This window comes from Triturus cristatus, chromosome 11, assembly GCF_964204655.1.
Source record: "Triturus cristatus chromosome 11, aTriCri1.1, whole genome shotgun sequence".
Lineage (NCBI taxonomy): Eukaryota > Metazoa > Chordata > Amphibia > Caudata > Salamandridae > Triturus > Triturus cristatus.
Genome location: NC_140594.1, coordinates 854,602,948 through 854,617,235, shown reverse-complemented (window position 1 = coordinate 854,617,235; position 14,288 = coordinate 854,602,948). Strand labels below are relative to the sequence as shown.

Genomic DNA, 14,288 nt, shown 5'->3' with positions numbered 1-14,288 from the left:
TTTTATTTATGTTTTAAAATCCAAAACATAAATAAAAGTCATTGTCAATTACAATGCCAATAGCTCAAACTCGCGTGAATGCGAGACCTATTGCATTGCAAATGCTTGTTTAAAATAGGTACTATAGAACAGTAGTCCATCTAGACAAGCACCACCTTGAGTTTTTATCCTTGCCCCATCTCCAACAGAATAAAAGGCATTATTGAGAGATGGAGGTAATTTTAAGTTCACTTTAATCACACCTTCACTATCACTGGTCACCTCTGTAAACACCAGTAGGTCTCCCTCTAGGAGAACGAAAGCATAAAGAAAGACCCAATGATGATGCTTTTCACATAGTTAAATAAGTGGAAAATCAAGATATACCGCTACAGTACCAACTGTGAATGAGGGTTTTTAAAGACGTATTTAAACTGTATTCATGAGTTATTGGGTGGGTTACACCTAGCATCAAGTGCAACCAGATTTTTCCCCAGCCTTCCATCTCTCAGTGTCAGCTCGCTCATGTTGTATAATGTATTCGTATTTGGACACCTCTGTTCACTAAGAATATCTTCACAGATCACAGAGCGACAGCCCCTGTCATGCCTGATCCAGTGCGTTACCTTATTAATAAGGGAATCCCCCGACTCATGCCTACCAAGTAAGGAATGGAATTTTAGGACTTTAACCATTGAGATTCTGTTCACAACAGGATTATACCTCACATTATACCTCCTGTTTTGGTGTATAGTTGACCTTACGCTTTGCCCCCTATAACCCCCCTCTGATCTCCAGGTCACGCTTTCAGATGAATAATTTGATGGCCCAACACAATTTTGATGAGTGGTATTTAGTTTGGTCACACCCCAGCACCGGTCAGAGAGCTAAAACCATTCACAGGGATTTTACGGCCAGAATGGATGGTATTAGGATGAAATTTGTATTGTTGGACCACAGACATATCAACTGGAGGTGGAGGTGGTGGCAGTAGGGGTGACCTCCCAACAGCCTTCACAGTAGGCCCCCTTGTATTTACACTTTTAGTCAGCTGGAGTTGCTTAACAGTTGTTATCAACTGGTGGATAATGGTTTTTAACTCTCTCACCTCCGCCTTAAGTTCCATTATCAAGGGAATACAATAAATATTAGAAGGGGTAGGTGCAACAGCTATAATATTGGGAGAACAGCTAATACTCTTACTATGCGAAAACAATTCACCTGTTAGTTCAAGTAATGGTAAAAAACGGTTTCTACACAGAAGAGCATCAACACCAGAAGGTGTAATTACTGGGGCATTCGGTGCAGAGTCAGAGTTTTTATTCAAAACGGCATTTGGCTGTTTAGCCTCAAGTCGAGTTTTGGACTTCGTAAACATGTTTGGGATTCTGGTTTGAACCTGCCTGTTTAGGGGATTTCCTCATAGATACAGTAGTTGAGGGCTGTGCATTACCAGGTTTTGGCAATTCTTCACACTCGCCCAGTCGGCCATCAATCCGATCAATGACACAGTTTCCACCCACTTTTTGTGACTCACTTTTTGATTTCTTAGTTTTCCCAAGTTCACTTGCGCCCTCCTCTGCCTGCCTTTTACCCATATTTGCTTAGAAGAAAAATCAACCTTAGCAGTTTCCTTGTATTGGGCCTATAGTTGGCCACTATCGGATATAACACAATTAATAGGCAATGGCAAGGGACCAAAAACGGGCTACACTCAGGTTAAATTGTCCTTCGGGATAACATAAACAAATCTTGGGGTAATCACAGCCCCTGCCCCCCCATTAGTCAATATCACAAGTGATTTCAACCCCACTGATTTTCCGTGCAATTAATGCCGAACAAGTACCTCGGATGAAGAGAGTTAGGGGGGTGCCCTGCCCTGCTTCTTACTGGCATGGCGTGGCCCTCCTCCTGGGCACAGCAAAGCTTCCTGGATTAGGAGTCCCAGGCAGTCCCTCAGCAGCATCAACAGAGGTCAGGCGTCCCACGCTGCAGATGATTTCGCGGGCTTTTGTGAATGACGTAGCCCTCCCCCTGGGCACAGCAAAGCTTCCTGGTATTTGGAGTCCCAGGCAGTCTCCCAGCAGTTAAAACAGAGGTCGGGCATCCCCTCCACTTTTCTGTCTGTTTACTTTTTAAGTTTCAAAAAGATAAGTTTATTAAGTGCAAATGGATAAACATCACTACATCCTGTATATCAACATCAATAATTACATTGAGAAGAATATCAATAATAACATAAGGGATGAGTTAAAAAAAATCATACTTATAGCAGGAAATAAAAAGAAAGAGGCGAGACTTAAAGGATCAGTAGTTATAAAGCTAGAACAAGTATAGCTAAGGAAAATATGGAAAATAATGATAGTCACAATATAACAAAATGCAAGGAGGCTGGGCAACTTCTTGTATATAGGGAATGGGAGCAAAAGGTTTTTTTAGCGCTATCGTCTAAAAATTGCGTAATGGGAGACCATAATTGTAGACGTTTCTTGGGAAGAGACATAGGAAATACAGAGGTTGTGTCAAGTCTATGGTTATGACAAACAAAGTACCACCAAGCTAAGTATGATAGTTTGGATGTGTCCTTCCAGTTTTTCGTTATCTGTTGAAAAGCGGCTGCCATCAAGTCAATGATTTATGTTTGTGCATACTTTGTATTCCAACTGGTGAAAAGGCTACCAAGAAAAATGTTGGCAGGTGAAAGGGGGTCTTTAGCTTGAAATATTGTATTAATTTGTCTGTCTGTGTACTTTGATTATTAGTCATGGGTCATTAACGCAGCTCTAGAACACCTTTAAAAGTGTTTTCTATTTATATTTGCTGTTTGAAGTATACGCAGAGAAACGCTAAAAATTACCGACTATAGGTGATTTTGCTTATTTCTGGAGTGGCGGGACATAAAAATACTGGCATGCTGGTACAAAAACTGTAAGGTGGTAACCATACTGGTTGCGCCTGTAAACGTTAAAAGAACTTGTAGATGATGGTAGGGAAATGGGATTAGTAATAGAGCTTAAAGGGGTGGGTTGATTTATTTAGAGGGTTGTTGGTTGTTTGAGATGATTAATGTTACCATGATGAAAGAGCATCATTGTAATTTGCACACAAATTTAGTGTGAGCTAAAGCTTCTTTCAGACAGTGAAGTTATATTTTGCACACCCAGAAGTGATTCTGTGCTCTGCCCGTGCCCACACATAAAACTACTCTCTTAAAACTGGTTGCACTGCAAAGCAAAATTAAGAGTGTGGAAAGATACTGTCAAGGGCAGGACTTCGAGGTGATGGCTGGGCAATCTTTCTTGAATAAAGATAAAGCCTACTGCTCTCAGAAGCAGTTCCTGACTCCATATTGCACAGGGCGCCTGGTACTGCCAAAGCAGCAGAATAACGCTGGAAGAAAAACAAACATTTGCGAGAGTTCGAGCTATTGGCATTGTAAACAACAATTACTTCTATATATATGTTTTCAAAATCTGCAAGCGGGTCATTAACACACACTTTGTACTTATAGTCGTTGCTTACGAGAAGCAAGGCTGGCAGTAACTGCGCCTCTTTTACTGCCTTCTCGTAAGCAAGGACTATAAGTACAAACTGCGTGTTTACGCACTGCTTGCAGATTTTCAAAACACACAAATAAAAGGCATTGTCATTTACAATGCCAATAGCTCATACTCCTGCAAATCCAAGACCTATTGCATTGCAAATGCTTGTTGCAAATGTTATCTGAGCTGTTCTTGCAGCAGTGAAATGCCTGTACTGAAATACCAATGATCAGATTAGCAATTGGTTGAGTGTCCGTTTGTGTCCTGCTAACCTTCTGTCAAACTCTGGCACTAAAGCTAAGCTTGAAAATCAGTGTGTGAGAACAGCAGAAAAGCAGTAGAAAACTTAAAGTTTTGAGCATTGCACTGGTGAGCGTCGAAGCTGCACCGACCAAATAGGCAGTTTATGAGATGTTCATTGCCCCCTCTGCCAGATAACATGGCCAGAATCTGTGCATGCAAAGCCACCTACCAACAGAAACATCGACACAGCTTTCATGCAGTTCGTCCAGTTCATTTTCTCATATGTTTTTAAATCCATTTCATGTGCAAGAGCATTATGTTTATTTTACTATGCACTGGGTATTGCTTTTCCACGCCCCCACAAAAATATCACGCTATAGCTGCACATTTGTCTTAGTTTAAATGTAGCGGATTACACACCGAAGTATTTTGCCCTGTACATCAAGTTTTTTAGCATGCTAAAAACTAGCACTTTATCGCCAAGTCGCTTTTTGTAAGATAATAGAATTGAAGTGCTTCTAGCCCCCAGGCGCTTTCTGTGCATGTCCCATGTTTACCGTAAAACCTACACAGGAAATGATTTGGAGGTTTTGTGGACTCGGCTGAAAGCAAGGCTTGGAGTGCAATGTGTTCCAAGCATCTTGTAATAATATATGAAAGAAAGAAAAATAACGGAACGAAATTCATGCTTAAAATACATGCAGCAACCGGTACAATGAGTAGGTAAACACGCTGTGGGGTAGAATGATTATGTTACTGCGTTGTGAGGAGAGATTAGATAAACAAGCACAGTGCAAGCACTGTGCAGGCAAAACATATGTTCATGGCTGTGTTTGCGAATCATAGCACAATTAAGCTAGATCTAATGGCTTGTTTAAAAATACACTTGTGCTGCCATGCTGGTGTCTCTGTGCTGCAGTTCCAATGACCGCAAAGCAGAGCATAATGGGAGCATGTCTGGCCCTCCAGTTAAAAAAACAAGCCCGATCCCACTTAAAAGGAAGCACAAAACCTAAATTCTTACCAAAAGAGCCCAACTGACGGTGGACTTCGAGAGTTTGCAAAAAGACTAAAATAATAAGAAAACGAGCAAGTGAGCGGAGGCACAGGAGGCAGCACTAACACAACTGTGACAATAGGAGGAGGTGGGAGGGAGGAATGCTATATGCAAATGTAAGTAGCTATGGCACCGAAGCTGAACACAGGCGAACAGTAACAGGGCAGGAAACCAAGAAAAAAAGAGTTGCCCAAAGAACAGATAAAGAACTATAGCTTAACAAGACAGTACTTAGTCCTTGCTGCGTGGGAGGAACGGAAGAGAAAAAGGAGCGACAAAGAGGCAGGACTGACCACTAGCAAGCAAGGATTTTTAAAGGACATTGAAACAAACAAATCAAAAGCAGGGGAAGGCTTTAAGCCTACAAGAGAAGTTACAACAGGTCTCGAATGCTCGACCTAAAAAACTGTTGTACAGAAAAAAACCTTCCTGGAACTCTGGGCAAAGAGCGAGGACAAGGTGGTTAAATCCAGGAGGAGGATCCAGCAGGAGAATTCTAGCAGGATAGAGGAGAATAACAGTTAAGCTGTGAGGGAGCAATGAGTGAACAAGCAAATTTGCGATGCATCGAACTCCAATTGTGATTCCTAAATACACTGTAAAAAATAGGAAGTAAGTCACTATAAATTAGCAAGTAGAATTCATCCATGTTTCTTTGGGCTAGAACAAATGTATTAAATAATATTGTCCTTAGCATCATGAAAAAAATTAAAAAAGAAAGAAAATGAAAATAAACCCAAAAAAACCAAGACAATGCATAATCTTAAATTCTATAACGGTGCAGAGACTCCAAAGAGATTATATAGGTGTATACAGCGTTACAGACACTGTGCACACCCAAAATTAAAGTGAGCCGGGTGTGCAGCCCACAGTCATTTGCAGTCAAGATGCGACCACTGAACAAAGGTTTTCTCTCTGGCCTGGCTTCAAGGCAGAAACACAAGGGAGCCATCAGCCTTGCCCAGCAACAGCAGTAGGGAGTAATCTGTGACTCGTTCGAGAGGAGCGCGTAACATATTTTAAAAGTTTACACTATTTTTTTTCCCAGAGCTCCCAGTTTTAGAGTATTGTTTCTGAAACAAATTTCAGAAAAATAGCTTGAGGAGAAATGGTTCATGGACTGCCTCAACAGTTTCCCAAGAAGTATGACAACCCTTCCAATCAGTAAGACATTGTAACTTTCCCCTTTTATGACGCTGAGTCACAGAATTCTTGTATTTGAAGCTCAGGCTGATTGTCAATATTATGGATAGCTGGATAGAGAAATATCAACGATAAAATCTGTAGAGATTATTTCCTAAGGTCTTGGTGGTATTCCAGGGTTTAAAAGACGCCCGGACTACTTTGGGAATGTCGCTTATATGTTATGCACAGGTCTCACATAACATAATGTACTCTATAACATCCTTAAGCAAGGAAGGCATCGAAACTCCCTCCTTACAATATCTCCATTAACTCTACTACCTTTATGACCAGCTATTAGATTATCATGAAACAGCTAAATGACGTTTTGTCAAAGTTTCTTAGTGGGTATAACAATTTGCCTTGATAATTTTCCCATTACATATTTTCAATCTGATAAGTGAACAAGTTGATTAAACTGATATATACCACTTTCTTAATTTCCTGTTGAACTTGAACTAACCAGGGAGTTGTCAAAGCTGTAATGAAAACCTTGAAAGGAAGTATTCTTTCTTTAGATTCAGAGAAATGTATTTCTGATAATTGCTGAGACAGACAGTCTGCAACCATTTTCTGATAACCACAAATGTTGACAATAAGAAAATCATATTGCTTGAAAAAGAAGGCCCATCTTGCTTTTCTGCTATTCTTGCCCTCTGCATGTTGTAACACACTTCCTTTACTGAAATCTGTACAAACAGTGACTCTGAAATGCTCTCCAAGTGGAAAATGGCACCATTCAATGAGGACATCTTTTATTGCTTATAGTTCCTTTTTAAGTACAGGTTAAAATAACTCGGCTAGAGAGAATTTCCAAGAGTATTAAGCCACAGAACACACAATCCATTTGGAACCATCTTGAATCAGCACTCCTCCAATCGCTCTGTCAGAAGCATCAGTTTTCAGAATGAAAGGTTTTGCTGCATCGGGTTCCAGTAAAATAGGGTCATTTACAAACTTCTCTTTCATCTAATAAAGGCCAGATTAGCAGATTGATTTCAATAAAACTTTCAATCTTTCTTTAATAGATCAGTGATGGGAGTAACAATCATAGAATAATTCTGAACAAACTTCCTATAATAGTTAAACTAACCCAAGGATACTTTGAACTTCTTATACTGTGGTAGGGACTGGCCACTCAAGAAAATAACTATTTGGCCCTTCAACAATCCATAGCAAATCCATCAGCAAACAGGACATAATATAAGATATTCCACAGATCTTTTGTCTAAAATACATTTCTCTAGTTTGGCTAATAGTTTGTGCTGTCTAAGATGAGAAAGAACTTCTTTTACATAGTTTGTGTTTGAGTTGCTCATTGGAGAACACCAGTATATCATACATGTAACTCACCATGCTCTGTGAAAGATGGTCTGAAAAGATGGAGTCCATGAACCTTTGGAAGACAGAGGGTGCATTACAGAGACTCAAGGGCATAACCCAGTATTCCTAAAAGCCCAAAAGGATCTAAATATGGTGTTTCCTTCATCACTGGTCCTTATTCGTGGCCAATGATACAGCCCTTTAAGATCAAATTTAATGAAGATCTTGACTCCTTGTACAGCTTCCAAAATATCCCCTATTAAGGGTAAAGCTAGCATTCTTTTCTGCTCACTAGCTAAACTAAGGATACATTTTTCTTGGGTACAAAAGAGAGTTAAGCACCCGCAGGAGACTTAGATAGGTGTATTATTCCATTCTTTAAATTGTTCTAAAGGTACTCCTTATGGGTCCCTTTTCCTTAAGTAATGCTTTAGAAGGTAATAGTTAATTCAGTGGTACAGTCCAATTGTTGTGATTCTCTTTCCTTTGGATCAGAAAAAATATCTGCAAATTTGTGGTATTTTTCTGCAATCATTAAGATTGTGGCTATAATCTTTTCTTTATGTCAGATGGTTTTGACTTCTGTGGAACTTCTGTCTTGTGAGATTGTTGAGGATGACACTGCTCATTTGCAATATTCAGAACCTAGAAGTAAAGTTCTAGCTGACCATTTTATGAATGGCTTGTGTTTATTTAATCAGGCTATTACCCACTGGGTATTGGAGACTTGAAATCAAGTCAAAATGTATGAACTTAGATTGGGGAGCTATGCTGCTTGGTTTCGAATCCTAATCCTACAAATGTCCCATTCACATCTTCAACAGATATAGGAGAATAATATTTCCCCAAGCCCAGAAAATATTTATATAGACATTAGTCGCCACAGTCAATCAAAACTGAAACCACATAATTACAAACAAAATGATTCCCCATAAAGTAAAATAAACATCTAACTGGCACATGCATCAAAGCTTTTTGCGATCGCAAATGGTGCGATTCACAAAAATCGGCCGTTTGCGATCGCAAAATAAGCTTTTGCGATGCATCAAGGGTCAAGGCCCTCACAATTTGAGAAATTGCAATTAATTGCGAGTTCTCAAATTGCGATTGCATTTAAGGAATCGCATTTTGTGATTCCTTAAATGCAATGCAAGAACCACTTTGAAGTAGCGATTTCACCACTAGGGGGCACAAATTACCATGAAGTTGAACTTCGTGGTAATGTGCAAAAACTTTGAAAAATGCACTAAAGTGCATTTTCAAAGTTGTAGGTTACACACACACGTCCTTGGGACATGTGTGTGCGCAACATTTGTGCACAGGTCAATTTCAGGGGTGCAAGAGGGTGTCCTTTTGACACCCTTGCACCCTTGAAATTGCATGAGCAATTTTCGAGTACCAATTGGTACTTGCAAATTGCGCTTGCAATTTCCCATTCATTCCTATGGGCCTGTAGGTCCATAGGAATGAATGGGAAGCTATTTCTTATTTGCGACTCGCTATTTGCGAGTCACAAATAAGGAATGTGTAGGAATCGCTATTATTATAGCGATTTCCTACATGCATAGGATTTTGCGAGTCCTTAATTGCGAATCCTTAATATTCGCAATTAAGGCCTCGCAAAATCCTAGCTTGATGCATGTGCCAGTATGTGTTGGGGCATTTGTGCAGGGTATTATGTATCTCTTCCCTACACATCCAAGTCCACTAGCTAGGTCTTGGCTAGACATCGCTTGCGCTGTCTCTTCGAGTCATGTTCTATATGCTTTGTGGGCTTCAGCCTGCCCATAGGCTTCCCATTTGATGGTTCCATCGTTGCTCTCATATTCTTTCTCCCCATTTGTCCATGGCATGCATGCGTCATGCCTCTTTCTGTCTTCAGATCTCCTCGAAAGCATGGACCAATTACTACTATCCATTCACTGCTCCCCATTTAGCAATTGGTTTTGGAACTACTATTTTCTTTAATTTGGAGCACTTCACACAAGCGATTGTGTTTTCAGTCGTTCCGTGCACCGCAGTAAACAGGGATGAAACTCTTGTTCTTCTAGTACTTGTCTCCTGGGGGAACGCCTCTCTGTTCTCTTCCCTGAAGATAAGCTGAAAGCCAGCTCCTCATCCTCACAGCCGGCCACCCCCATGGGTCCAGTGGTGATCAGGAGCAGATGATGCAATCCTCAGGAAATCTTTGAGGGTAATAGGAACCCTACACCCTTGCGTCTCCACACAACGATCGTGTTTCCTAGATCTTATAACCTACATCTCCATCCTTTGTGCCTTCTCTCAGACTCCCTCTAGTTTTGAGCTTAGTATAGCAACTTTCCACCTACCTACACTTGAAATGAAAATTGAAAACTTCCCAAGCCTGCCCCTATCTGTGAGGATTGACAGGCTGGAGTTTCGCCCTCCTTTTGTTGGGGGGCAGAGGAGACGTGTCCCTTTTACCAGGTCACACCTATATCCACTGGCTGCTCATGTGCCCAAAATGTTGAACAACGTGGAAAGGATAGGCTTTCGGAGCAGTCAGTTTGTCTGTGTTTTTTGTTTGCAGAACTCTTTAAAAAAAGTTTGTTTTAAAGGTACTGTGTCTGGGAATGAAAAGCCACCCAGTTGTGGGATCTACTCCTGGTTTTATCGGTCTTGCATCCTAGCACACCAGTTAGTTCAGTCCGTATGGTTTAATTTGGCCTCATGCTGGTGCTGATCTGGCCGTCGGTGTCAGCCAGTAATTAGATCAGTTTGACACATTGGAGTGATGGTTCAGCGGGTTAATATGCATGTTGCAGAGTGTTTACATGTGCGGTCGTGTAAGACCTTTTTGTTGAAGCAAACCTTACTGCACATCCTTCAGAACCCCTTTACGTATTATTACCAAATTTTGACCTCTGTTAGGACATTGCTTTGAGATGTGTACAAAAGTGCTCCATATTATGCCAGATTACCCTTCCAAGAATACACGTTTTTTAAAATTTATTCAAAGATTGTTCGTTCTGTGGCTTTCCCTTTTCAGTTTATTTTAACGCTTTTAATAATTATCTTTTGTTTTTGTGAAGCACACCATTTCCCCCAAAATAACATCTGTTATTCCCTGTGATGCCGCAGTCATATATAGTCTGTCGTATGGGTACCTCAATGGTGTTACAGTATAAAGCCTGCTCCTTGAGCTTTGCCAGCAGCTCTCATACCCAGTTCACAAAGAGATGCTACAATCCAATTACATTCTTGGTTGCTGGGGTGACATCATAGCCTGATGTCTAGTTTTTTTGGAGTGACGTCAGTCTTTCCTATGATACCAGAAGCCTGATGTAATTTTGAGATGTCAATTTAATGATTTTCCACCCCAATTCTTGCCTTGCTAGGATATGAATTTCAATCCTTTATTCACCTTTTCTCTGCGAGTAAAGGTTCAGACCTTTTATTAACCCCTGCAGGGTGGGAAGCCTTTTAGACTTCTTATAAAAAACGATTAAAGCCCACGTCAGGCAGCCAGATAACTGTTCTGCGCCCTACCCCCAGCGCAAATTCCTTTTATTTTAAATACTTGAATTTATCCAAAGTAGACCCTCTCTACCTTCTACCTGTGCCATCAGACCAGCCAGTACCTCATTAGGTCAAAGCCGTGAAAGGAGCAGGGGCGGAGGAGGGAATCAGAGAGTCAGGATTGATATCTGTAGCGTAGCAAGGGTTCCATAGGCCGAAATTCAAGAAACTAAAATGCTCCTCCCCTGTTTTGCTAGTATAAATAACAGCTATCACTAGGGTCCATTGGGCCTCTCACACCTTGGATCCTGGTGCCACTACACCTGCTACATTACTGAAAGCCGCGTCCATTAATGACCAGTAAAAGTAGGACTTGGAGTAACGAAGCATACTAGCAGGTAACAGCTGTAGTCTTTTCTATAAGAGAGAACAGCAAGATGTAAGCATGAAGACTGACATGAAGGTAGCCAACCAGTACACACACGCAAGACCAAGAATAAACTTGCAACAGTTACACTCCTTTGAAGACATTCTGGAAAAAGCTAGCCAACATCAGAAATTTAAACCAATTTGAAATGTGTCCAGATATGGAAACTCTAAAGTACAGATAAACAGGTAGAGGTTTGTGCCACGCAACATATTTACACTCCACATAATACCACTCAACACCATATGATTCAGCTCCACACGCTGCTCAATACCACATAATTACACCCCACTTAAATCCACTCTGTCACATAACAATCCACATTAATACACTTCACACCATGCCACATAATTTCACTCAACATAATTTCACTCAGTACCACACAGTTCCATGCCACTTCACATAATTCCACACCAACCCACATTAGTCCACTCCACAAACATCATATATATTCAATCCACAACAAAGAATTCCACATTTTGCCGCACAATTCAACACCATACCACATGATTCCTTTCCACCACATGCCTCTCAAGGGCACACAATGCCACTCCACATAATTATACTGATTGACACACAATCCCTCTCCACATAATTTCAGTACACTCAATACCACATAATTGAACTGCACACCATGCCACATAATTCCACTACACATAACTCCACTCATCTCCACACAACTCCATGTCACACAATTCCACAACAAGCAATTCCAATCCAACCCACATAATTACAGTCCACACCATATACATCCATCCCACTCCATAACACATGGCTAAAAGACATTGACATTGCCAACAGCTTTTGAATTGCCGAGACCTATTGGCTTTGCCAATGCCTGTTTTTCAAAAACATCTGTGTTTTAGATTGGTGTGTAGGGCAGGAACTTAGTGAATATCACTTGAGGCCACATTAAAAACAGAAACCTTTGTCCCCTTCACTCATGGGAGCCCTGATCTTTATGAAGCTGAGAGGTCATACTCAATGATGCCCTAGTTTTCTTTTTCACTTGTAGTAATTCTATGCCATCTAGAGAGATCAATGAAGAGCACACGGACCTCAACCTGCAGTTCTGCAAGTCAATTCAAAGCTTTCCCCATAAACCAGAGATCTAAAAGCACATCCTTGAGACCTATGTACATATAAATCCATGTAGAGTCATGGGGATCAGCACACACATGATCAGATAGTGAAACACTAAAAGTGTCTGAATATATACCATTAGAACTGCAGCAGGTCCTGGATCTACAGAGTGTCATAGATATTAGTACACTTTTCAATTCATTCTCACACAACCAAATGATGCCCACGCACTACACCAGAGTTGTACACTCTGCACCACATACCTTTTGAGAGATGGTAACTCAAGACCTGTATTTCCATAGATTAATACACAGTCCCACAGACCATGCAGAGCTTTATATTTATTTCAAGCCTGTTGGCCCATACAATTATCTATATAATTGTTAATTTTTTTACCACTTGCATTCCAGCCTTTGGCAATGCCAAGACCATCCGCAATGACAACTCCAGCCGTTTTGGGAAGTACATCGAAATCCACTTCAACAGCAACCAAGTGATTGAGGGAGCTCGAATTGAGCAGTTTCTCTTGGAGAAGTCCCGTGTTTGTCGACAGGTAAGCTCCAGTGTATTCGGAGTATGACTTGTAGTGTCCCTACTTGGGAGACATTCATGATGGATAGATAAGCACTTAGACTGTTTGCAGAGGTAGGAACAGTTTTTTAGTTGATCTGAGAGCTTTAGGAGTAAAAGGCCTGTTCTCCATTGTGGGATCATCATTGATAGTCATAAACATTAAATAACTCCTCATAAGTGTGGGATACAATATCACTATGCAAAGAGACTATTTCGTTTTTGGTATACATGTCCATCTAAAGGCACATAGCCTTTTCTTTCTACATTAAATGGTAAGAAGACAAAATCTAGGGGGCCACAGACTCCCCATGTTGGAAAGGAACCATAAAAGAATGTGGTTATTGTGATAAAAATCTGTATTGTCAATTTAGGCTGGCCAAATTTACCCTTTATCACAGAATGCAGTGCAATGGCAGTTAAAAGATGGTCAATTTAGAATGTAAAATCCATGTGGCACCAAAGAGCCAGCAACCAAGATGAGCGCAGCAGCTACACATGTGCTAGGCAATGCTATACCCGGCCAAAATCAATTTTATTCATGAAGGGAAGACAGACTCATGGACATGTAAATGTAAACTTTATTGCGTTATTTGTAAAAACCTTTGCAATCAATAACATGGTAAAAATACATATATAAAATGAGTAAAACCATACATTTCTGTAAAATGACAGTAATTTCCTATAGTATAAAGAGAATGTAAAACTAACATGTATTATTGGCGACTAAAATTCTTTATGTATCTTAGAAAACAGAAAATGTCAGCTTTGAAAACCGACCTCCTAAAAAATCCCAGGCCCAGTGCAGGTGTCTGTAAATTGTTTGTAAAATCTTGGCCAAGCTAGTATAAGAATTACAATTGGTCATCCAAGAGGATATGAATAAATTACGACCAGCGTCCTGTAAATAGGTAACAGTCAATGAGAATGAATTGGTGACGAATTTATTAGGGGTCTACCGTAATTAGTTTTGTTTTTACTGTGTTCATGAAGCGAACAAAGCTGCAAGCCAACCGGTCATCTTTACCCTCACAGTAAGCCTTCACCACCTGTTTACATGTTCGTAACTGGTTTTCATTCAGGCGCGGCTTTAAAAACTGTCCTCGTTCCAGATCTAAACTCTTGCAGACGCACAGTAAGTGTAAAACATCCTCTTTAATCTCACCACACAGCCTGCAATGGTTTGTTGCATGTGTGCGTTTCCATGGTGGTAAATGCGGCTTTGCGGGTAAGATTCCCAGCCTCAGAGCCAAGAAACTTTCCTTCATGATTCTCGAGAAGCTTTTGTCTAGGTATGGTTGTTGCGTACACCTCGAGTAACTCTGGATTACAAACCAGCTGTGAGCCCTTCTACTTAGGTCTGTTTTGTCTTTTTCAAAGAATACAATCTTTACAGATTTAT

The 14,288-nt window shown here is 40.6% G+C and overlaps 1 protein-coding gene across 2 annotated transcripts in view; it reads left to right on the top strand.

Moving 5' to 3' along the window:
* The window catches only part of LOC146785536 (unconventional myosin-VIIb-like), a 961,158-nt gene that overhangs the window by 238,279 nt on the left and 708,591 nt on the right, over positions 1-14,288 (top strand). For both annotated transcript variants that reach the window (XM_085634664.1, XM_085634663.1), the window contains exon 7: positions 12,727-12,869. In XM_085634664.1, coding sequence (XP_085490790.1) covers positions 12,727-12,869 — 143 coding nt within the window. The remainder of the gene's footprint in view (positions 1-12,726; positions 12,870-14,288) is intronic.